Raw genomic sequence first — 26,274 nt, forward strand, 5'->3', positions numbered from 1 at the left:
CCTCATTTATACTTCAGTATATGCAAGCTAAAACCAGGAGTGGATCCAAACAATGCAGAACGGATGCAAATCATTTGATTTTATCCAAAAGTCAAAACCAATATCGGAACCTGCAAGAAGTATACTGATGCCAAATACCAACCAAACTGCACCCACGTGAAACGGAAGAGCAGCACAATTCTGCAGCCGTTGGGGGCATAAAAGTATTTTTCTTTTTCATGGCTGTGATATACGCCCGATAACTTGACTCAAACAGCGGCACCATCATGGAATGATACATACAGCAGAAAACACTCAAGACAGTACAAGAGATACATTCGCTTAAGGTCAATCAGACCAATTCATTGAAAACTTGGCAAAAAAAAAAAAACCTACCAAAACCACCATACCAATTTTTAAAAATTATTAATATTTCACCGGATGGCCCCTTTATTAAAACCCCACAGCCCTCATACGATTAGCGATTCCCTGTATAGAAACTAGAGCCGTGACCCCGGAGTGCAGCATGAAATCATGTGATAAATCTCTGTAGATCAGCTTCAGTGTGAATCCACACTAAATGGGAAAATCCAGTGATCGGAGCGACTTCCAACGAGGTCTGGTCACCTGTGCTAGACTAGCCGGGCTGGGATGTCACTGCCAACGTTCTTGCATAATGGTGTGGAGAGTATACAGAGAATGGTGCGAGGGGATCCTGTGGACAGAAACAATTCAGCACTGAAAGGGGTCAGAGGAGGATGTCAGGAATCGTTCTGATCAACAGGCGCTGCACAGTCAGGAGCAGCCAATTGCAACACTGGTGCTCCAACTGACATGTTTGAACACACAAGTTGCTGTTTTTTTAGCACAGATGGGCTATAATAGTAAACTACCCGTTCCAGCACCATTATGTCTAAGAGAAACAGAAAAGACAAGACTTCAGGGAGCAAAAAAAAAAAAAAAAAAAAAGGCATAAAAATTGTATCTGAGCAACGGGGAAAAAAAAAAAAAAAAGTCAGCTAGACCAATGGATCCAGATTCCTGCTCCTCGTGCTGATGGTGGATCAGAATTTGTTGGAAGCATCAGACTCCTGTCAGGCTGGTGGCATTATTGGTTCGGGGAGGGTTTCTTGGCACACCTTTGGTCCTCCTAGACCTCTGGATGGACGCGAGAATGCTCCAAACGAGGTCCAATGTGCTACTACGATATGTAGGGAGCTTTAATAGAGCGGCAAGTGTATGAGGAACACTTGATCACACCACTTCATGTTCTAGCAGTTCTGTACCTGTTCCGGGTGCCCCTACAAATATCCTCCCCAAGTGTTCAAGCACCAAAGAAAGAAAACAGCAAGTTCTATGTAAACCGGAGAGGACAGAAGGTGAAGCCACTTTTCAAATCAAAGCTTTGGTATATCCTCACTGCTCCAGCTTCAAAGCACATTATGTATATATATTGCCTAGCTTATAAAGTAACACAATTAACCCTTTGCAATCCAATTTTGGATTCAGGGCTTCCTAGGGGGCTCTCTCTTTCTGCCATTATACAATGGCACCATCTGCTGGCTAGAGCCAGTACTGCGGTATGTGACATGCTGGAGAGGCCCCCAACAGAGTGGCCAGTAATCTACGGTAAGAATACCCTGCCGGATGTCTTCCGACATCAGAGCTGTACAGCCTTAAATCAGAAATGTCTTTAGACGTCAGACAGTGGATTGGGAAGGGTTAAGGGAGGTCCACATGAGACTGATTTGCTGCGGACTAAGCTCTGTAGGAAAATCCAATGAATTTCCTACAAAAATTTAAAAAAAAAATTAATGTGCAAAAGACAGCCTGACGAATGAACAAGAGTGCATCAGGGGGATAACAGGAGGTCCTAAAGACCCTCACAGGAATGGAGCAATTGGTTGCACAGGCACACTACCACTTTCTGCATTTCCATGGGAGTCAGGAAAATGGTTGAGTGCTTAAAACTTGTCTCTTTTCGGCACTCCCATTGAGATTAATGCAGCGACAACACACCTGCTGCTCAATAATGCACGAACCTTTGGGACCCGTTTTCTGGATCCGTGCAGGTCCCAATGATAGACTCCCTACTGATCAATGGTCTATCGGGCTAGGGAATAACTTTCTATCTTGGCACAAGCCTTTAACGTGATCTTCCAGCTTTGGGACTAAACTCTGTCTGGGAGGGTGGGGGGGTTTATTACCTGGAGCTCTTCTATGCCACCCCCTCCAATCTGCCAAGCCATTTTCAGTCATCCAAAATGGCCGAAAATCTTGAGACTGCCACATTTGTGGTGTTAGACTACTCACGCACTATAGCTGTTCTGTTTGGTCAGAGCTACTCATGTGATCAGCACTGGCCAATGAGAGCAGTGGACATTGTGTATTAGGTAGTTAAAAAATTGCTGCAGCCATCTTGTACAGCCATAAACAGGGTACAAACCTGGTGGATCGGAGGGGAGGCAGAGAAGAACTATTGGGGTGCAACCACCCCAGTAATTTCAGTTGTGGGCGTCAGACTGTAGCTGGTCACCCTTGCCCGTCTATGAATTTTTTGATTACAGGATTGGTCAGGTAGAATTTATCCCTTCCGATCCATTTGCCCTTAGACAGCAGTAAGGGTACATTTACATGGGTGGACAGTTGCCCGAATAAAGTGATTACGGACAACTGGTGGCCCGTGTAATCATGGCGCCCAACAGGGTACTGAGTGAGAAGGCTGTAGTCGTCCCATTTCAGCTCACTCATGGAAGAGCTCTCCGGGGCTTTCTATTGCTTGAATGACTAAATCGCTCTTGTGTGAAAGCGCAGGAATGACAGTCACCCCTCCTAAATCTGCCCTAAGCCCCATCTGGTCTACATATTATGCTCTATGGGCATTCTGCAGGTTGGGTGAAATCTGGGAAATCCAACGTTGGCAAAATAAAAAAAATAAATAAGATTGTGAGTTTGTGAAAGTGAAAAACTTTACCACTAGGACATCGTAACATACATTTCCTTTATCAGTAATTTGGGTTCTAATGACATCAAATTAGTAATTAATTACATATATGCAAGTATTTTCTATACTATAGTGCCGAGTCTCCAGAACCGTATTCTGTGCAGCGACTGGGGGTAGTGGACTGACAAAGATGGCCGACATCACGATGTGCGCTACAACTTCCCAAAGCTGGCCTGTCAGGTCCGGTGTGGCGGCGCTGCGGCCCTGAAGAGAAGCCACGAGAGGTAAGGAAATAACTTGTTTTAGTGTCTAATTCATGGGCCCGATCTGGGGAGGGGAGGTGTCCCAGTTAATTTAGGAGCCTATCTCGTAAGTTTGACCTAATTTAGGGGCCTAGTCTGGGGTCTAAATTAAAAGTCCTGCACTTAGGATGGGGGGGGCGGTCCAGTGTGGGGGGGAAAGTGTTCCAACTTAATTTAGAAGCCTGTCTGGGGTGTGAAATAATTTTGTTTCCAACTCTTGAAGGAGGGAGGGGGGGGTGTCTAACTTAATTCAGGAGCCTCGTGTGAAGGGGGTGGGGATTGTTGTCCCAACTTAAATTTAGGAGCCTGGTTAGGGAAGGGGTGTCTGACTTAATTTAAGAGCTTATCTGGGGTCTGAATTTAGATTCCGGCTCTAGAGAGTGTGGTAGCATTTGACTACATGGGGGGCTGGTCTGAAGGGGGGAAAGGTGGTGAGGAAGTGTTCCAACTAACATGGAAGCCTGTTTCGGGTCCAAATTAAATTTGGGTCACACTCTTTGGGGAAGGGGGTGCAAGCATAATTTAGGGGTCTGGCGTCTAAATAAAGCTTAGCTTCCTGCTGTGGGGGTGTAACTTAATTCAGGGGCCCATTTTTTTGAGGTCTGAAGTTATTTAGCATCCCACTCTATAAAAAGTCTTGCTCTTGGGTTGGGAGGTCCGAATTAATTTAGTCTCTCCATTTTAAGTCAGACCCCTCTTCCCCTCAAGTGGATGTCCAGTTATAAAAGATCAACGGCCTATCTGCATGATCAGCAGGAGTTTGCTGCCTGGTCCTGTACTGGGGAGCTGTTTTCCGGGCCGGTGTGCTCATGCACAAAGCCAATTGCTGTAGGAAGCAGAAAGCTCCGTTCCCTCTGCGGTGTCCAGGCTTGGTATTGCAGGCAGTGTTACTATTGAAATGAATGGGAACTTTGCCCGTAATACCAAGGCTGGTCACTGCAGTGGGAACGGAGCTCTCTGCTTCCGCAGAAATCAGTTAGTGCATGAGCACAGAGGACCGACCAATAACTGATCAATGGAGATCCAGGGTGGCAGAGCCCTGATCTACTAGTGATGGCCTATCCTAATGAAAGGCCATCAATAGTTTACAACTGGGCAACATCTTTAATTTAGGAGTCTGGTGTCGGAATTAATTTAGCTTCCTACTCTGATTGGTCCGACTTAAAAATTTACAGCTCAGGCCTGGTCTGTGAATTAATAAAGCTTTCTATTTTTTGGGGGTGGGAGGGTGTTGTCTGACCCAATTTAGATTCGCACTCTATGGGAAGGGAGTCTGTGCTGGCAAAAAAAAAAAAAAAATCTCATTTGACATTCAATCCCCCCAACCCAATAGAGTCAGACCCCAGACCCGCTCATAGATTAAGTCCGTGATACAAGTGCTTCCACATTAGCTCTTTTCAGTAGTTTCTCTTTTAGGTAGGGGTCCCCCAAGATCCATATTTTTCCAGAACAGCCATAATGCTAAAAAGGCTGCGAAACTCAGTGATGCTGTATGGACCAATTCATTTAGCTCCATGCACAGAGTCCTAACACTTACACCGGCAGCGCCAAACAACGTTTTCACATTACGGGGGGCAATTCTGTAACGGATGAGAAATATTTTGTTTGTATGCTTTTTAATTTTATGTGAAAAAGCTTCCAGCATCAAGATGATTCAGCCCCTGTAGAAGCGAAAAGCAAACACAGCCGAATAACCGGACGGACGTCTACAATGTGCACAACTGACGAATGTCTCACGTAAACAAGGAACGCCGTATGTCCTCAAGTAAAGCTTTTCCAGAGACCTCCCAATGTCAAGATGCTTTTACAGGGTTTTTGGTACCGTAAAACTCGGAACGCAACCGAACTGGGAAAAATAAAAAGTTGTCGGCCGTCATTCCGCCTCATTAAAGGGTTAAAACCTGTCGGCTTTCCAGAACTTGTGAAATGTCATGATCTTTGTATATAGAAGGTACATTTACAGACACAAGATACGCAGTGACGTAGGCAGCAGAACACGAATCACAGTGATTGTTTCCTGGTGGGGTGGCAGCGGCGGTGAGAACGGACTTTACGATGCGGTTGGTTGTTTTGTTTTTTTTGGGAATTTCGTTCACAGCATTTCTTGCATCATTTGACATAGAAAGCGAGCGGACGAAACACAAAACTTGACACCTGGACAGCGGAGGAGAGCACCAGTCAGAAATGGATGTCAAACACTATTCTATCTTCGTATAGGGCAATGACCAGCATTATGGCGAAACCGAGAAGTAGTCCTAAATTCTGTAGGATGAATTGTCCTACTGGGCAGGATCCATGTTCTTCATTTTCACCGTCCCCGTGCAGCATTTCTGGGAGCTGGGAAATGTACAAAGGAAAAAATATCAATGGTAAGAATGTAAGACGTCATCGGTAAACGCTATAGAAAGCGCAGAATCCTCGGTCAAGCAGAAGACGCAGCGTCATGTATTGTATAGCCGCCCAATCCCATTCACTTGAATGGGACAGAGCTGCTCAGGCCACGTGACGAATGAATGAGACATCTGCATTTCTTCAAACAGCTGATTGTCAGGGGTCCCAAGGGGCAGACCCAAAACAACTATTGATGACCAAGGTGTATGTCATTGGTATCAAAGTTTTGGAAAACTCTTTTAAAGGGGCACTAACTTCCCAGACAACTTCTGCTCATCTACTAGTTTGTGCGTCATCATTTCTGTAATATACTTGCATTTAAAATTACCACTGTAAATGACATTTGAAGTGGCTGCCACTAGGGGTCTCCCTTCCAACTTCTCTGCAATCCTCTCTGTGGGGTTCGGCAACCCATCAGCTCTCTGCGATTACATGATGGAGGGCCGATAACGTCACAGAGGAAGGCCAGCTGTCAGTCACAGCCGTCTCCCGCTCCGGATACCGAGGGCTCAGCTTATAAGCCCGCGCTATCCATGGGATCTAAATGTATGCCCATTTACAGGAACTGCTTCCCAGCCAGGGCATACATTCACACCCTGGGGCAGGAAGGGGTTAAACCCTCCAACTCATTTCTCATGCCTTCTTATAAGTCCAGTCCAGTAAGGGTCAACACCGATGAGACAACACGGGACACAAAAGGTTGTACTAATAACGATCCTCCCTTACCATATCGACAAGTGCCACATATAGAAACATTCCAGCTGTAATGGCAAAAATCCACAAGGTGATATTAATGGCGTATTGTCCAACTGCGGTACCTATCAGCATGCCAACATACGCCATCATGGCGGACAGGAGATTGTACACAATCGCTTGTTTTACAGTCATCCCGGCCTTCAGCAGCACAGCAAAGTCTCCTGTAAAAAGGTCAGAAATAAACAGTGTCATGTGTGGGGTACAGTGCAAGGTGATCGCTGTCATATCTCAGTGCCTAAAAACGGGACACAAGACATCTCTCGTGTACCAAGAGTCTCCACTTACCCAATTCATGAGGAAGCTCATGGCAGAATACGGCAACCGAAGTGCTGATCCCCCCAGTCAAGCCGGCGCTGAAGGCGGCACCTGGAACCAAAGAGATCGGAAATGCTGAAACCAACACCATTCTATCCCCTAGTTCTGAAAAGGATGTATTTTATGCGTTTCCTACAGTGGCTCTCATTATTACAGGACACTGGGAATCCCCCCCTCTTATAACGTGCTCATTAACCCTTCCTGCACTGCTAAAGCAAGGCTGTTTCCGTTAGACAACAGTAAATTATGGGGATGCTCACAGGACTTGTACCTGCGTCATCACTTAGTTACTGGCAGTATTATACAAACGGCAACTCTCTACCGGACAGGACTGGTGACTCCGATCCTGGCCGGCTAACCTCTCCACAGTCACTGTAGCCATTACATGGTTAGACTCAGGGTGCCAATGGGCTTCAGAGGCAGATGGGGACCCAATGAAGGCTGGGCTGTGCCACAAGCATATTAGCTATATTCCCCACCAGCGTTGATGGCTCCGTTCTGAATCTTCATTGCAGATTTCTGAGAAAACCGCGGATGAAATCGTGCAGCATGCCGCGCTATTTTGTGCAGGCCTGAGACGGACCCCAATACAGTGAATGGAGTCAGTTCAGAGCCATTCAGCTTGGTGACAGGACAGATCCATTTGGCCTGAGAAATTCGGTTTTCGTGCTCCAACAAGCTTAAGTTGCCGACTGGCTGTGGATTTTGTCAGATTTTGGTGCGGATCTGCAGCAGATTTAACCCTTTCACTTTAAATCAATTTGAAGGGATGAAATCTGCTGCAGATCAGTTGCGTGTGAATGAAGAACAAAAGAGCAGGAAAACAGAATCAATAGTGTGAGTGAGCCCTTAGACTTATCGCCGTTATAGGAGACAAGTGTACAACATACAGTGAAAAGCTCAAAGAAAGGTTTTAAAAGGAAAAAAAAAGGCGCAGTTGCTGTTTTTCATTCATCCCACCTCCCAAAAAAAATTAAAAAAATACAGGCACCAAAAAGTTGTGTGCGCTCCAAAAGGACACCGATTCACCCCACGGATCATCCCACAAAATACAAGCCCTCACGCTACAGAAACAGTCAATAGAAACTAGTTTCTATTCAGCTTCCTACTTCAAGAGGTTCTGCAGCAGCTGCAATATTCATTGCACATTGCACCGTCTGTTCTTCTGCCTCTAAATGTTCATAAATGAAAGGGAGAGGTCAAAGCAGAACTTGACTTTTAAAAAAAAACTGACAAGCGACAGGTCAAAAGTTTTGATTGGTGGGGAACCGGGTGCCGAGACCCTCACCGACCGCTAGAATGGATGGGCAGAAGCATTGATTTAAGAGTTTTGCCCGCTCGGCCATTTCTGGCTCTGATGATGTCATGCAATAGTGAACTGCTTTCCCCCTATAACTGGCTAGGAATATATTGTAGATGTCTACAAAATAAACTAAAAAAATAACAAAAAATTAAAAGAAAGTGAAATAAAACAAACCGCGTTGCGCTCTCACCTATGGCGAGCCCGTCACTGAAGTTATGCATCCCATCCCCCATTATCACCATCCACGCTATGCTGGCGATGCCCGTGTCCTTCAGGTCTTTTCCTGAGTGGCAGTGGCCGTGGGAATGATGGGAGTGCTTGCTGTGACTGTGCTTTTTTGGCATCTCTGCTTTTGCGTGATTATTCTCGTACTGTCCGTCATCCGCAGTGTGATCGTCCGTGATGTGCGGCACGGCATCTTCAGGAAAAACCTTCTTTGGCGACTGATGGAGACTGTCCACGTACGTCATCTCCGTTTCATTCAGCTGCTGGGATTCAGATGCAGCCGGGTCTTCAGTGACTGCATGAAAAAAACACAAGGGCGGGGGAGGGGATGTTATGGTGAACGGAAATGTAGCATTTTTAGGTTTTACTTTTTTTTTTTGGAAGCAGAAATTTTTTAAAGATTGGCGCAGAAAATGTAGTTTTCCTATCTACAGGATGGAGAATTAATGTCGATGGTGAAGGGCCCAGCGCTCGGACCTCCACCTATGAGACAAGTACAGAGGTCCCAAAGATACCCGAATCAATGAAGCAGCAGTTAACGTGTGTACCGCTGCGCCATTTATTTCAGTGGGACTACTGGAGATACTGAGTACAGGCATTTTACCATCTCCGGCAGTCCCACAGAAATGAATGGGGGGCAGTTGTCCGCATGTGAAAATGGCTGCTCCATTCATTTGGGTGCCTTTGGGACCTCCTGCTTCTCACTGGTGAGCGGCCCAGTGCTCCGACCTCCACCGATCAGATATTTATCCCCTATCCTGTGGTTTTCTGGAAATATAATCTGGATAACCGATTCTCAGGACAGGTGTTCAATCTCAGATTCACAGGGGGTCCGACATCCAGGACTCCCGCTGATCAGCCACTTGTCGAAGCTGATGTGTGAAGGAAATGGCACAGCCCCGTATAGCATGCAGTTGCCCAGAATGGCACTGCCCACTGTCCCCATTCATGTGTATGCAGAAAAAGGGAATATAGAACAATGCCTCTACAGCGCCACCTATTGGAAGGCAGCGTCCTGCAAGTCCATGTCTGACCTCTTAACAAGTCTTGTAACAATGACTGAGAATAAAAGCCAAAGCGGAGTCTTCAAAAGGAAAAGAGAACTATGTACAGACAGCTGGTTTGAGGTTTTTTTGCCCCTCATCGGCATGCAGTAGGTTGCTGGGTGAGAGGCCTCGACGTGGGTCAGGAAGGTTATGGTTACTCCTTAGGGAGAGCACCTGGGTGTGACATTGACTTGCAGGAATTCTGCCTTCCATTAGGTGGCGCTCTAGAGGCATGGTTCAATCTCCCTATTTGTATATCTCCCAAAGGAGCATGGGTGTTCCTCATAAGTCTCCTCACACCTAGGTGCTCTCCCAAATGAGCGACCATACCCTACCTGATCCAAGTGCATGGAGACAAACACAAGTAACATCTATGAACCCGGCACGTCTTGTACTAATTTATATATATATATATATATATATATATATATATATATATAGCGTTCTGTGTCTCAGACTTATCCACAAACAGGATTTAATATCAGTTTTTTTTTACTAAAGGTTACGTTTCGATACAAAATTGCAGGAGACGCTCATGAGTGTAAGGCGCCAGGTGCCTACTTTAAAGAGGGTTTCCCCATTACTTAAAATCACTGCCTATAGGTCACTGTTGTTGCCAATGATTGGCTGCAGCAGTCACATGTCCCGGTCAGCAGCAACCAGGAGGTACAGAGAGTCTGTGGAGCAATGTTAACATATCAGTATGGAGGGGAATAATAAGGGGAACACTGTTCTGGCAATGAAAGGGTTTAAAAAAAATTAAGAAAAAAACTAAAACGAAGACACATTCGCGGTTACCTGCCAGGGGTTTGAGCTGTAACCATTCGGCATCTGATCGCCGGTTCAGTTTGTGATCAGACAGTTTTCTTCCTACTGTAGACTCCTCTGCTTTTTGCTTCCATTTCGACCGACTTGGTCTTCCCTTAACAAAATAAAACACAACATTGAAATAGGGCATCTTCTTGTGCCAGGTCCAGAATTTAGAGTAGTCATGCAGGGGTACCGTACGTATCCGATACACGCCCCTGTAATGCTTGACCCTACACTAGAGCACTGCCGACCGCTCCAACCAGTAACTACTTGGCTTTTGACTTCTTACAGCCCAAGGAGTGCCCAAGTTGTTTTTTTCCCCTTTCTTAGCCTAGTGCCCTGAATAAAAACTATTCTGGATGCCTGCAGTCACCACTAGAGGGAGCTCTAGAGTTCAATATACTATCCTTTTTCATATTATATTGTACATTTTTGTAAAATTACAGTTATTTTGGTTGTGTTTGTCAGTTATCCAAACTTCATCTTTTCTAAAACTATAATTACTCCTCTGGAATTCAAAGACGATTTACACAAAAGTTATGCACGTTCTTCCACATCCACCTGTGTTGCATAATAGTTCATCAACCTCCCCCACGACCCATCATAATAGATCAGTTACTATTTGTGAATTGATTAATCCCTTAGCGACGGCCAATACGCCTTTTAACTGACCTCACTAATAGGCTTTAAACCTGCACATACATCTCTTTAAGGCTGTGGCTTAGCTGACTACTGACAGCCAGCAACGGAGAAACCGCAGATCCCAGCAGTTTAGCCCCTTTACATGCTACAATCAATAGCAAATGCAGCAAGTAGGCAGATGACAAGGAAGTGATGCGCCTTTGTTCACCCATCAGCCCACTGCAATGCGATCATAAGGTAATGGGCAGCTATAGGTCTGCCAAAGGCTCTCATGTCTGCCATGTAACTCAGCCTACTAAATCCTGCCTCTGGCAGTGTAGAATGCAGTATACAATAGTCACTAACAGAGCCGATATGGGCCTGCTAGGACCCCGCAGATCTGCAGTCATGTGATCAGCGAGTCGCATAGTGTAACTAACACTTCCGCTTTCACTTTTTAGCACATAGCGATCATTGAGAAAACCACTTCTCCTCTGGGTCCTTGGCTGCGTCTGAGAGCCGAAGACCTAACCTGCTCCTGCTTGACTGCAGGAGCAGATACTTTAATTCTGCGCCGTATTTCTGCTATAGGCCAGAATTAAAGCCCAGGACCAAGCACTGTATATTTACCACGCTTGGTCCTTAAGCGGTTAATGTAGTTAACGATATGCGAATAGTAAATCCTTCTCCATAAACAGGTGGTTACACCGCTTCCTCTCCACCCTGAAGCACAGACAGATGAGGAGCTGTAAATTATACAGTGCGACTCCGGCTGACCAAAAGTAGACAAACAAACAAAAAGTTTCCAAAAAATCTGCGAAGCACCCGAACGGAGGGAAGAACACTCACCCTTCTCTCCTTATAATGCTTGAACATCCGTAGACAATGCTCCACTATGAAGAGCAGGTAAATCCCACCGAGGGCCACCAGACCCTTCATAACACTGTCATACTCTACTAAGAACTCTTCGGTGTGCTCCGAGTCTTGGCCGTGGTCGTGACTGTGCCCGTGCTCTTCCGAACTGTGGCTGTGCCCTCCTTGTGACTGCAACACAAATTAAACAGTAGCAAGAATTATTTAAAGGGGTTTTTCGGCTCTGAACAGTCAGCCGGAAGCCGACGGCCTCACACACATTGGGGAGGTATTGAGTTCAACACATAATTATCAACCCGGCAGCTGCAACGTGTATGCAGCGCTCCGCTTCTGGCTCCATCCATACTGACAGGGCCGGACAAGAGCAGATCGCCCTGAGCGGTGGACCCCCCCGGCAATCAACTATTGATGGTACATCCTGAGGAGAGCTCATTAATATTTCATACCACTTTAATAGTCACAAGTATTTTAGAAGGGTCTTCTGGGAGTGGAAAAAATGTATACAAACAGGCTGGGAATGTAAAACAAGTAAAGAGTGAGACAAGATATACGAAAAAGCAGCCATACTCACTTTAACCCAGCCGGTCCAGTGCAGGAGCCCTGACCCCTGAGGAAGCTGCCGCCACGTGCAGCAGCTTCTTCCAGGCCTGGGGAGGGTAGCGCAGCATAAAGTAGCGCAGACATGCTGATGACATGAATCTGTCACTTATGGGGTTAAGTTCTGTGGCTTTTGATCGCTTTTTATTACATTTATGGACTTTTTGATCGCTTTTTATTACATTTTTTTTCCTGGAGACGGAGTGACCAAATAAAGCGCAATTCTGGCTTCCTAATCCCCCCCCCCCCCACGATGTGTACCGCGTGGGGTAAATAATCCGTTACTGTGATAAACCAGACTTTTATGGACGCAGCGATCCCCAATATGTATTTTTGTTTAATTATTTAGATATTATAAATATGGCAAAAGGGGAGGGGAAATTATTAAGAAAATAGAAAGTAATAACTAGTTTAACTTTTTAAAACTTTTTTTTTTAGCCCCCAGAGAAGAACTAGCGATACTTTGATCGCTCCTGCAGGCAATCTATGAAGCCACGCCACAGGAAAGGGGAGGGGGCAGTGCAGGCCCCCCGAACATTGGTTGGGTCATTTAAAGGGTTAATAGCTCTGATAAGAAGCGTGGCTTATTGGAGCTGTTGCAGGCAGGTGTCGGCTGTAAGAAACAGCAGGCACCCGCGTTGTATGGGGAGGGATCATCCTGCGAGCTCCCTTCATCCATACCTCGAAAGCTACAGGACGTAAGTGTATGCCCTGTACCATTAAGGGGTTAAAGGGGTACTCTGGTTATGGAACTTTTTAATTTTCCCCATCCATTCTTGGGATCGGCAGGGGTCAGACCGCTTGGACACCCACCGATCCCAAGAATGGTGGTGCCGTTTACCCCCATCCCTCTCACTTCCAAGTGGCTTCTTCCCCCCCACAATGAGGAAATTCAATGGATCTCAGATCACACTTGCCCAGCTGTCGCTCCACTCATTTCAGCAGGGCTGACGGAAATAGCCGAGAACTTTGTAGTTGTCCATTTCTGGCAGCCCAATTAAAAAATGAAATGAGCGGCATTGTGTACATGCAACTGCAGCTTCATTCAATCTCCTCCTCTCTGCAGGGGCCGCGGTGAAGACGAGGAAACAGGACCCCCGGTGGATAGGTGAAGACATGAAAAAAAAAAAGGGAACCAGAATCCCCCTTTAAATACACAAGTGCGGGAAACCTACAGAACTTTAACCCATAAGTTACAGACTGCTTAAATGTGTGCGTCTCCCTACTTTATGCTGCTCCAGAGAGGTCACCGTAGTGTACCTGATGGATTCTCTGTGCTGGACAGGTGAGCAACCTAAAGGGAACCTGAGCTCCGCGGCGCGCTCTGCCTCTAGTCAGCGATCGCGGCTCCTGCGTAAAAGCAGAGGCGTGATGATCGTTGGGACGACTTCCACTGGCAGAAATGCCCATACTAGCGGCTAATGACGCTATATCAAATAGTATGCAGGGCGTATTTAGGCGGGTCAATGGTCAGGAACGAATGTGCATACAAACCTTTGTAAACCAACCTCTGGTCCATGAAAGAGGCCTTAAAGGGGTTGTCCGGGTATGGGAGGACTGTTTTTTTTTTTTTTAAATGGATCCAAATCTGCTAAAACAGTAAAAGCCGCAGTCACCCGCCCCCTCCTGTGGAAATCCAGCGCTGCAGCTCCTGCATTTCTCCTGTTCTTGGTTTAGGAGCAGCTACTACCTGACCGCTGCAGCCAATCAAAGGCAGTAGTGGTCATGTGCCATCCTCCTGGCATCACAGGTCAGATGCTGCGAGCCATGATGCCAGGAGAACGGCACGTGACCACTACGGCCTCCAATTGCCTGCAGTGGTCAAGCGGCAGCCGTTCCCAAACTGGGAGGACAATTCGAGCTGCAGTGCTGGACCGCCATAGGTAAAGACGGGTGAATAGTCCTGCCTAAATCCATTTAAAAAGGAAAAAAAAACAACTCACGTTTGGACAATCCCTTTAAATCTATGCAGCATCTGCTCTGCCAAGTCCGGCAACAGAGGCGCAAGAAAGCCCTGCCTCTGCTCACTTCAGACTGGTACGTTCAGCGGAGAGGGCTTACTGCAGGGCTGTGCATTATCAAAGCGGCAGCTACTGGCAATGTGATGGGGTGCAGGTGCTGGAAATAAGGTGGGGCAGAGCAGCACTTAATAAACGTGTGGCTTTTGCATACCTCCTGGACACTGCCCGTTAGGTTTTAGGTTTACAATTATTGGCGCTTTGCAGTCCAGTGTGTTCTACCGTCTGAAGAATACATTGCACTGTCCTACCAAAAGGAAGGGGATCCCTGAGCAAGAATGAGAAGTAGTATTTACTTCCATACATTAATACCTAGTGGGACTCCTTTAGCACTAATGACATCAGATAATCTCCGTGGTATACTTTTTACTAATGTCTGATACACTTTCGCTGTTATTTCCCTCCATTCATACTGCAAATGTCTGGTGAGCTTGGTCAAATGCGATGGACGCTGTTCATATTTCCTGACCCGACCTTCCAGTTTATCCCAAAGGTGTTCAGTAGGGTCCAGGTTGGGACTCTCTGCATCTGGTCCAATCGTGGAACATCCATATCCTCAAACCAATGTAAACAGTGTTTGATCTGTGACGAGGCACGTTGTCTTGTTGGAAGTATGGCCGACCATTCCCAGAGTATTACCACATTGTGGGCAGCACATTATTGTCTAGAATGTCAGGGTCACCTCTGTGCTCATGTTTCTTGCCACCACAACCAACGGGATACTTTACATGACATGGTCTCAGTGCAAGACCATAAAGAAACTTCTGCCGTACTTACCTGCTGGCACAACACACTCAGACACAAAAAGGCATTCCTGAGGCTCCTCCACACCAGGTACAGATATCTGGTGTGAAGATGGCATAGTTCGATTCGTCACTCCATAGAACATTCTTCCATTGTTCAACTATCAACCAATGACGCTCCTTGCACCATTGTAGACCGGTACATGCATCATCTTTGAGAGAACTTGCCAGACATTTGCAGGATGATTGGAGGGAAATACCAGCTGAAGTGTATCAGATGTCAGTAGAAAGTATCCTGCTAAGTATTAACATATGGAAATTAATACTTCCCTACTTCTGATTCTTGCTCAGGTGTCCAATTACTCTTTGTAGAATAGCGCATGTTTACAATTATTGGCATTTCTTATGGTCCAGCGTGTTCTACAGTCCGAAAAATACAGAATATACCATCATCATGCAACACGTAACGAATCGGAATTTCATTAACTCATTAGCAGTAGTGAAATGAAGCATTTACATGAGGCAAGAGATGAAGAAGGGCGTCTCCACTTAAGGTTCCCACAGCCAAAGCGACAAAGAAGTTGAGCAGGAACTTGAAGCAGCCTTGGTTAATGAATGGAATCAGAATAACACCCAGCAGGGACAAGAGACTGATGACCGTGATTGAGATGATGCCGCAGATCCAGGCTAGAGAGGGAAGAGAAAGCACAACAGACACCGCAAAGTCCACATAAATATACTAGTGGTCATGATAACAGCTCAGACAATCCCGAGAAATGACAGATAGAATTATATCAATAGCCGTACGGGCAAGTTCACACATAGCGAAAATGGCGCAGGATTTAGACACGGATTTTCGGACACCAACCTTTCAATAGAAGGGGTGAAGTCTGCTGCGGACCCACACAAAATTTGTGTCAAAATCCGCACCATTTCCACTACGTGTGAATGTACATTTATTGCACTTCTGACGAAAAGTTGTATTTTTTATTGGCACCATTTAAAGGGGATGTCCAGTTGTAAACTAGCCTATCCTTAGGCTAGGTCATCAACAGCAGATTGGTGGGGATCCATCTGCAGCTCTTTGGGCTGCTGTGCTCATATACTGCGCCAATTTCTGCAGTGGTCAGGCTTGGTATTGCAGGTCAAGTTCCCAAGGCCAGCCACTACAGTAAGAACAGAGCTGTGTACTTCCTGCAGAAGTGCAAAGGTCTGATGGGCCCTTGATCATCAGTAGGGGTCCCAGGTGACAGACCCCCCACCAATCTACCATTGATGACCTATCCTAAGGATAGGCCAACACTAGTTCACAACTGGACAACCCCTTTAATGTATGATGTGATGCACTGAAATAACTTTGAATAGTCTCTATGTGGGAGGAAATGAAACCCAACCCTGAGGAATCGCCTTCTATTGACTTTATTTAATCCACTCTTACAAGTATGAGGGTCCCCATTACCGGGGTGGGGGTAGTGGGGGGGGGGGGGAGGGGGGACACTTACCGGATGCTTCTGCTTTACTTTCTTCCAAACTCTCCAAACTCTCCATTTCCATAAAATGCTTGATGCAAGAGCTGTTATCGATCTGGTACAAAAGCGCAGGACACAGGTAGACGAACTGGTCGGGGGAGATGGTGGAGTTGGTATTGAGCTCGTAATAACTGAGGAGCTGAGTGACGTTTAAACACTGGAAGTAAAAGAGGGAGTTACAATCTACCGCCAACCTGCTGACTTCAGACACGTACTAGTTTGGGGCGCGGTGCGACTTCACACGGGCCGATAGTTGCTCGAATGAGGTGGTCCTGTGTGCAGGAGCAATAGTCTTGGAACGGCTGTTGGGCACTTGCGTTCCCGATAGTTGTACCGCGTTCAGGTACGTTTAATCACAGCTTTCTCATTTGCATCACAGTCTGTAAACCCCATCCACGGCAAACAGTAACACAAAGGACCCCTTGAAGTTTGAGCCATATTGGACCTCCATAGGGTTGTTCCACTTCTAGCGGTTTTGCTGCAGGTAGCAGACAGCTCCATACATTGCACAGTGGCTCGGAGTGGTACTGCAGGAACAGCTCCCATTCACTTCAATAGAACTCAGCCAGCAGTAGCAACCTGGGTCACTGCGCAATGTACGGAGCAGCTAGAAGTGGGACAACCCGTCTTAAAAGGGGTTGTCTGGATTCACTTCAAAGATAGGCAACAGCTGGGCATAAAAATTATATAACCCGTATGCCCATCCATTACCCATCTTTAGAGTTACCAACAACTCCTTTATGTGTTTTTTTTTTTTCTTTCTGAAACTCCAAAAAGGAGAAAATAAAAAAAAGTGCCTAAAAAGAGGGAATAGGATAAAATAAACTATGCAGTACTCACCGATCCAGTCCCACACGCTCCGACAGCAGTGATGTGGCGTACAGTGTTCACGTGAAGGCTGCAGCCAATCCCTGACTTCAGTGGTCACATGTGCATGATGAGCTGGTGACTGATTGGCTGCAGTGGGCAATAAACACCACATGACTGCGGCAGGAGCTGACCGGCGGCACTGGACCGATAGGACATCTAACTGGTAAGTTCGGCAAAGTTTATTTAATCTCATTTTCTACCCTTTACTTTTTTGAAAGTTTCTGAAAACCCCTTTAAGGGTCTAAGGGTATTTATTTTGCTTCCTCCTCTCAGCATTGCGAGCGCTCGGCCATCTGCAGCACTGGGGTACAATGGATGGAGCTACAGTGAGTTGGGCTATCCCTCCATTCAAAACTTAGTCACTGCAGGGGGTGCAAATACATTGTAATTTAAGGGATGTCTTTGAGACCCCCACCAGACCTCCTGCAGTAGCTGAGAGCCTTTTACATCCGCAGATAAATGGTGCAGAATAAGCGCTAATCGACCATATAAGCCCAGCAAGGCGATGGCCCTCAACACTTGCAGTTATTGGGAGGAAGGGACGATCATCACTCCGTGTAAGATGGCCCTTAATGGGGTTTCTGGAACTAAAGTACTGATGACTTATCCATAGGTCATTAATATCAGATCGTAGGGGGGGGGGGGTGTCTGCCGCCCTGGATCCCCACCAATCAGCTTTTCAAAGAGGCCAAGGTCTCTTCTCAGGCCAGTGACATCACATTAGTTCGTAATGTGGCTTATGTGCAGCTCAGTCACGATTCAAGTGAATGGGGTCAAGGTGCTATAACCGGCACCTCTACTAAGAAGCGCTGCTGCTGGGCCTGGTATACAGTGAAGCGGCTGTGCACCCCAGGCCCCTTTAAACAGCTGACCAGCGAAGGTCCCAGGCAGCAGACCACCATGGATCTGATATTGATGACCTAAGAATAGTACATTAATATTGTAGTCCCAAAATACCCCTGCAATCTAACGAAAAACACCAAAAAACACACCAAATTGGCTCCAAAAATGGAAAGAGAAAAAAGCAACAAAAATGCAAAAAACACGTTTTGCCAAATTATCTGAGGCAGTTTAGTAAACTAGTGTGGGTGTAGAATCGTCCAGGTAGGTGGCCTCCACTCACCTCATCTTCGTCGTGTTTATGCGCCTCGTCGTCATGCTGGTGGTGACTTTTCTGGAAGCCCGGGGGGCTCTTTATAATAGTCTCATCGTTGGGGGCCTCTCTTTTCCGGATGTTTCTCTGGTTAAATTCGGCGCCCTGTCTGCGTTCCTCGGATTCCAGCTGATCGCCGTCTGCATTGCCAGCAATAAGAGACGTGGCGGAGTTGTGGTCGGGGTTGTAGACGTGCTTGTCTTCATCTTGAGCTTGTTCGAAGTCCAGCTGAGAGTCTCCGGCCGCCTCGCTGGTTTTTGTTCCTTTCCGCCTCTTTTTATGCTTGCGCGGTTTCTTCTCCGCGTGTTCTTGCGTCGTGTTCGTACCGCTCAACGGTTGGTTGGTTTGTCCTTCGTGCGACACGTGGCCGACGGTGCGGTTGTGGTGGCTATGGTTGTGGGAAGGATATGTACCATTATGAAGATGGTGGTGATGAGGATGATGATGGTGGTGATGAGGATGATGCAAGTGATTTTTGTGGGCGCTTTTGGAGGCCTTTTTCTCGTTACACTTATTTACGTCTTTCGCAGTTTTTGACTCATTCTTTCCGTTTTTGTGAGGATGGGAATCGATATGATCGTGTGAATCGTGGTCAATGTGCTCGTGACCGATTTCAACTACTTTCACCACCCCAAGACCCAAACTAGATAACAGTCTTTCCAGCCCGGAATACGACAATCTTCCATTTTCCCCGTAGCGGTGGAATAATTTTTCGATGTAGTAGTTTTGTTCGTGCTCGGCCTCCGCCACAGAAGATTTGCTCGTGGCCGACTCTGAAGCGCGGGTCCGCAGGTACGGCTGTTCCGAGATCTGGTAGTCGTTGTGGCTGTGAGTGTGGCTTTCTTCGGACGTGTGGTCGTGGACGTAACCGTGGCAATGGTTGCAGTGATGAAAAAAAAAGGTAAACAAACAAATAATGCAAAATTTTGTGTGCATGTGTACCTTCATTTCTATTCCACCTGGACAAAGAGAGGAAGAAGAGGGATAAACGTTAGAAGGAGGGTCACACACTCAGTACAACAGACACATTTTCATTATGTTGTGGAAATGGCGCAGATTTTTACCCCTCCAACATGCACAGGGTGACATCAGTGGCGCAATCAGTACGTAGTACTTTGCTGGTGGTTTTGGCGCGGTTTGTATAGACAGAAGTCACATCATCAGCGCATCCAAGTAGAAACGTGTTTTTTTATAGTCAGCTCTAAATACCAGCTCGTAAAAAAACGGAACACTTCCACATCTAATTAACTGGAGGAGTAAAACACGTAATAAAACCTTTACGAAGCTTAGCGGATCTCATACTGGTACGAAAATGCTAAATCTACGTGAGAACAATCATCAAAAACCGGAAAAAGTGACGCAACCTTCCCAATGTATCGGCACGCAAAACGTAAGCAAACACATCGCCAACGTATACGCAAACACGGCGGTTTTTAAGCAGAATCACGCTTTTCCTTTGCAAATGGTGAAAACCGCCACATGAATTGACCCGCCGAGGCTGTAAACCCCGCTATGGAGGTTTCCCCATTGAGTGCGAATGGGATGAGCTTAAATCTCGTTTATTTCGCAGCTGCTGTAAACGCTATGGACATTCCGTACGGAAAACCTGTAGCGTTAGGACGGCTTCACATGTAGCACGATCGCCACGGGCTTCCTGCAGCGGCAAGATCAATCTAAATGGCGCGGGTTAGGATACGTTTTTCTGTTTTAACCAAAATTTTAATCTTTGGATTTCAGGGATTACAGTACAAATAGACGTGCGATGGATTTGGAATCCGCAGTCCAAAGGCGTACCAGTCGTTGGAAATACGTGCCGTAGCCCAAGGGTGTCACCAGGGGCCACATCAGCCTTATGGTGGCCTTCAAAAGGGAGGTCAGCGCGGAGGCCTCTGCTCTGACCTCTGTGTTATTGCGGCGCTGTACACATGCGCCCGGTCAGCTGATGGGTCGGGGTCCCTGAGCGATGGACGCCGGCTGATCAACTACTGAGGACCCATCCTGAGGATTTCAGAAGATAAATATCGGATCTCCAGAACTCTTAGTATGGAAGCAGGTGAGATAATAAATCTACCAAACTGAATCGGTAAACTAGAAATCAATATTCTTACGAAATGCGGTCAAAACCCAAACTTTTTTCTTATTGGAACAAGCCAAGTTTTTGGATTTTTTATTTTTTTTTCTTAAACAGGAAAACTGTAAGGGCCCGAAAGAGAGGAGAGATGCGTCTGAAGACAAGTAACCTCCGTCTTATGACTTACTGCTTCTTTCCACATCAGGGATCTTGTAAAAGGTGACTTAAGGCCCTTCGTGTTCAGCGATAACCCTGGAGGCGACATGGTAGATAGAAGGATTTTGCACAGTTAGGTGGCCCCACGGCGGGCGAGGTGTGACCCGTGGAGGGCGAGGTGTAAGGGGATGGGGACAATACAGGGAAACAGGCTGTAAGTAACCTAACAGGCATCTTAAACAAAACAGAGGGTGAACTAATCAGGTTATCCATGGAGGCAGAACCGTAACATAGAAAGGAGAGCAGGTGAACCGCCTTCACAGCCGGAGCCTCGACTGGTGTCTGGTGGAGGAAAAGCTCTAAACCTCCTCATGTCAAAAAGAAGGCCGCTAACCCTCAGCGGGCCGGAGTCTGCAACGCCCGTCATGTGGGGGTTTACATGGGTTTCTTGAGGAAGACTAATGCTGCGTGTAGACGGGACGATTAGAACCATAATTATGGTTCAGAAAACGGTTAGAATGAGTGAAACAGTTCGAAAAATCGTTCAGAATGAATGCAGCCAGCGACTGAACCACCAATGAGGATCATGAGGTCCGCACTCGTCGTCCAGTACCAGCCGGCATACAGATCGGCGCCGGCTCGTTCCCTCGTCGTCCAGTACCAGCCGGCATACAGATCGGCGCCGGCTCGTTTGCTCGTCGTCCAGTACCAGCCGGCATACAGATCGGTGCCGGCTCGTTCGCTCGTCGTCCAGTACCAGCCGGCATACAGATCGGCGCCGGCTCGTTCGCTCGTCGGGCAGTTTATACACCGATCGTTCCATGTGTTACACAGGACTGAACAAGAGCCCCGTGACGCTTATTGGCTGCAGCAGCTTGTAGGGAGATGACTGCAGCAGCAGGGAGACCGGAGCCGGCCGCGGGGGATGAGCAGAAAGAGGCTCAAAGAGGTTATATTCCAGAATGGGAGGACCTGGTGAGCGGCAGTTTACAGAACTGAGGAAACCCCTTTAGCCCCTCTCTGAACACAATGTAACTATACGTAATTCGGTCACGGGGACGAGGGGGTGCCGGCTGTCTTGAAACCGCTGACATTTGCCAGCCAGCACTGATGGCGGCCATTCAATCCCTTAGATGCTGTGGTAAATGCCATTAGGCCATTAGTAGTGGTGGTGTGCGCGCATTTAGCCCCCCTTCCCCAGGATATGTTTGTGGGGTGCCGATGGATTACCACGTTGGGTCTCAGCCTATTAAAGGCTCCCATGTATTGTAGTCTACAGGACTTACTGGGATAATGCATAAAGTACAATGTACTGCAATACTTTAGTTTACAGTCTACAGTACAAGTGATCGCAAGTTCAAGTCACCTAGTGAGAGGGAAAAAAAAAAGTGATAAAGTGTAACAAAAAAAAAAAATAAGTTGCAAAAAACGTATTTTCTTCAAAAAAAAGATCTGAGCAATTAAACATAATTAACATTCTTGTATCTGGAGAAGTCTAACTTCTTAAAAGTATCACATTATTTATCCCACATGAGCACCACAAAGAAAAAAAAAAAATAAAAAAATTAAATAAAACATGTGTACATACCACAAAATGATACCGCTAACCACAGCGCGCCCCACGCCGACGCATAGACGGAAAGGGTTTTTAAATAGTGGTCAGAAAATGGCGACAGAAAGCCATTTAAAAGAAAAAAAAAAAAAAGTCAGCACAAGCCCGATCCCGCAGCAGCCAGGCCGACCGCTGAATGAAGGAACATATTTACTGCAGTAGTGACTTTTCTTCTACCTCCCGGCAGATATTCCCATGACCGGCGCTGCGTGACCGTCACAATCTTGCAAAACATCCACAAGCAGAACCTCCCTTTGTTACTTCCCTAAATCTCCTACATGATTAATATCCTTTGAACTATTTTTTTCTAACTCACAACGGACCTAATTACTAATCTGCGAGACAAGTCTGAGCACCGCGCCGCACTAATCACCTGCAGGGCACCGGGCGGCCCTTTATTAGCCCCATCCAGGAGCAGGATGGACTCATCGGGCCCCCAGAACCGCAGACGGGCCTCGTAGTGTAGATGCCACTAGTGAGGACATCGTCCTATAGGAATATCGGCCCCTGCGGACAGGAAGATTCTTGTAGGCAATGCAGATTAGATGGAGGTGCTGACATGTTCTGAGCAGCTGACAGGAAGGGGTCATCGATTCATGCTGCTTGTGCCAAATTCTGACCTCCCATCAGAAATCTGGATCCATCTGACCAGGAGATGTTTCTCCGCTGCTCAGTAATACAATTTTTGCGCTCTTTTGCCCGCGGGGGTCCCACCTTTATATCTCTTTTGGCAATGGTGCTGGTCGTCTGCTGTTATATCCCATCCGTACTAAGGAACGGCGAGTTGTGCGTTCGGACACGTTAGTTGCAGCACCAGCGTTGTATTCGGCTGCTCAATGCCTGTTGGTCAGAACAATTCCTGACATCCTCCAATGACTCCTATTGGTGCCAAGTAGAGATGAGTGAACGTACTCGGTAAGGGCGATTTCGCAATCGAGCACCGCGATTTTCGAGTACTTCACTACTCGGGTGAAAAGTACTCGGGGGCGCTGTGGGGCGTGGTGTGGTGGAGCGGGGGGTAACAGCGCAGAACACGGGGGAGCTCTCTCTCTCTCCCCCCCACTCCCCTCTGCAACCCCCCGCTCACCCGAGTACTTTTCACCCGAGTAGTGAAGTACTCGAAAATCGCGGTGCTCGATTGCGAAATCGCCCTTACCGAGTACGTTCGCTCATCTCTAGTGCCGAGCCATCTCCATCCACAGGATCCCCTTCAGCTGGGTTTCACTCATTCACACCATTCTCCATATACTCTCCACTCCATTACACAAGAAAACCCCACACGGTTGGCAGTGACATCCCGGCTCAGCTAGTCTGGCACTGATGACCCGGCCTCTTTGGAAGTCGCTTAGATTGTTGGATTTTCCCATCTAATGTGGATTCACACTGAAACTGATCTGCGGAAAACTTGTCACGTGATTTTATGCTGCTCTCCTAAAGGGCCGGGGCTCTCCTAAAGGGCCGGGGCTCTCCTAAAGGGCCGGGGCTCTCCTAAAGGGCCGGGGCTCTCCTAAAGGGCCGGGGCTCTCCTAAAGGGCCGGGGCTCTCCTAAAGGGCCGGGGCTCTCCTAAAGGGCCGGGGCTCTCCTAAAGGGCCGGGGCTCTCCTAAAGGGCCGGGGCTCTCCTAAAGGGCCGGGGCTCTCCTAAAGGGCCGGGGCTCTCCTAAAGGGCCGGGGCTCTCCTAAAGGGCCCGGGCTCTCCTAAAGGGCCCGGGCTCTCCTAAAGGGCCCGGGCTCTCCTAAAGGGCCCGGGCTCTCCTAAAGGGCCCGGGCTCTCCTAAAGGGCCCGGGCTCTCCTAAAGGGCCCGGGCGCTCCTAAAGGGCCCGGGCGCTCCTAAAGGGCCCGGGCGCTCCTAAAGGGCCCGGGCGCTCCTAAAGGGCCCGGGCGCTCCTAAAGGGCCGGATGGTGTAATTTCCAATAGTAAAGCTCAACACCATAAAAAGTTGTTAATTGAGACGAGGGACCAAAGGGCGCGTCTTATCACCCCACCAGATCCTCAGCTTTTATAGCAATAATGAGGCGATGACTAATTCCTTTGCCGTCGGCAGGTGCGGCACCAGGCAGCACTGGGACTAACGGCATATCTGCACTCACATATCAGGGGAGGCAGCGGATACCACATATTCTGCATTTTTCCTTGGCTCCCTCCTACGAGGCTCAGCGCCCTCGAGGTCTCCTGCGCTCCTACCACTTTGTTGCTTTGCTCAGTTATAGAAGTAGAGTACACAAACTACGGACAACGCCGGACACGGACTCGCCCCACGGACTCCGGCGCTCCATTACAGTCCACCGTGTTTTCAGCGCTCTATTACCCCCAGTGATCTGTAACAGAGGCGCCGAACTGAACCCCAATGCCAGCGAGCCCCAACCTCTTAAAAAGGGGACCCCCCCCCCCCCCCAGACATCACCTATGCTGTACAAACTGGTGACGCGTGAGCAAGATGGCGCTGGTCACCCCGGTGGTGGCCGCGCTCACACTGAACAACCGCCGTCCGCTTTCCCTCTTTTGCGCAGTTATTTGAACGCCAGTCGCCCCGTGTAAAGCCGCGTGTCTCCGACTATCAGGGCTCCTTCACAAACGCACAAACTGCGGACGAGCGGCCAGCGGTCGCAGCAGGTCCTATTTTGGCGCTTAATACACGCCAATAAGGGCTACGGGGATTCAGCGGGGACACACATGTGCGAACCATACACGGGACGCATACGCCCGTCTGAGCCCTTCGGCTCCTTCCTACACGGGCAACCAGTGGGCGCCTCGACGCTCGACAGTCATCCCAGCGATAACGGTTCCTGGTCTTTCCCGTGGGAGTGAGGATCACTCAGTGACCGGAGGAGCAGCGGCCATCATTCCCCCCCCCCACAGCGAACAGGCTGTCCCTCAGAAGCGATAGCTGCCTGTTCACACGGGCCGGTCAGATTATTAGCCCTTGTAAAAGGGCCCTAAAATACAGAGGATGTATAAGTAGGTGAGGCCTCCGGCGCACCTGCCTGTCCGCTCCCCGAAGGGTCTGCGGTGTTTTACAATAACCGCCGCCTCTTCGTTTTTTTTTTTTTACCAGACACAGCACTGTACGTGATATAGAGGTGATGCCTGGTACTGCAGCCCCCACAGCTCACCGATGCAAGGGAAGACCAGCGCCCCCTGTATGCCTGCCATCACATGTCCACAAACGGACGAAGCATCCTTTCGGCGTCCGTCCAGTCGCTGGGCGCCGGTATAGGGGGACGGAACGGCCCAGAAGTCTGCAGCGACTCATCCGGCAGAGTCCAGTTAAAGACGTACATGTTTTTGCGTTCGCAGAACGGTCGCCATCAAACGTAACCAGCTAGTCAGTGGCGTATCCGGTAGTGATGGACGCTGCAGGTAGTCGTATCGGTCACAGTCACCGGATAGGCGGGAAGCTTTTCACGGTGCATACGTTAATCAGCGGCGAGAACTGAAACCCGCACCCCGTCATCCGCAGCACCAGTCGTGGGCGCCATCGTACAGCGGCGGGCACCATGCGCTCTACCACCATATTATTACACAGAGCCCCCTATAATGCTGAGGACCCCCGTAGTACACAGAGCAGTAGCACGTGTGAGCCACAGCAGCACAGAGCACTACAGCACACCGCCGGCGGGGGGAGCCCGCGCTCACCGCTATAGCTACCTCCTGCCAACACACGGGAGGTGGCGGAGGACAAAGACCGCTTCCTGCAGCTCACCACCCCGCCGGTAGCGGCAGCACCTCGCTGACCCAGACCCCCCGCAAACCGGCCCGCGCCCCCACATACCGGCCGGGTGAGGCGCCCTCTGACCTTACTCGTAGATCTCCCAGGTTCCAAAGTGCCGGCCATTAGAGTAAGCACACCTCCTGCCCGCCGCGGACTACAACTCCCGGCAGCCTTAGCACCTCGGTGGGAAGGGGGAAAAAACATTCAAATGTACGAAACTTTACCTACACGACAAGGCGCTCACTTT

At 48.1% G+C, this 26,274-nt stretch overlaps 1 protein-coding gene across 5 annotated transcripts; it reads right to left on the reverse strand.

Annotated features, from left to right (window-relative positions):
• Positions 1-1,787: 1,787 nt before the first annotated feature.
• Positions 1,788-26,274, reverse strand: LOC136627403 (zinc transporter ZIP10-like). 5 transcript variants are annotated; one of them, XM_066602461.1, is made up of 10 exons: positions 26,256-26,274; positions 18,446-19,434; positions 16,426-16,609; positions 15,441-15,610; positions 11,542-11,736; positions 10,060-10,183; positions 8,181-8,510; positions 6,658-6,738; positions 6,343-6,533; positions 1,788-5,562 (listed from the first exon to the last, which is right to left on the reverse strand). In XM_066602461.1, exons 2-10 carry the CDS (start codon positions 19,421-19,423, stop codon positions 5,404-5,406), a joined length of 2,412 nt encoding a protein of 803 aa, XP_066458558.1. In that variant the 5' UTR covers positions 19,424-19,434; positions 26,256-26,274; the 3' UTR covers positions 1,788-5,403. The 5 variants fall into 5 exon arrangements, with proteins under 5 accessions (XP_066458558.1, XP_066458555.1, XP_066458556.1 ...); XM_066602458.1 differs by lacking the exon at positions 26,256-26,274 and adding an exon at positions 26,088-26,213; XM_066602459.1 differs by lacking the exon at positions 26,256-26,274 and adding an exon at positions 26,112-26,211.

This window comes from Eleutherodactylus coqui, chromosome 5, assembly GCF_035609145.1.
Source record: "Eleutherodactylus coqui strain aEleCoq1 chromosome 5, aEleCoq1.hap1, whole genome shotgun sequence".
In the NCBI taxonomy this organism is placed as follows: domain Eukaryota; kingdom Metazoa; phylum Chordata; class Amphibia; order Anura; family Eleutherodactylidae; genus Eleutherodactylus; species Eleutherodactylus coqui.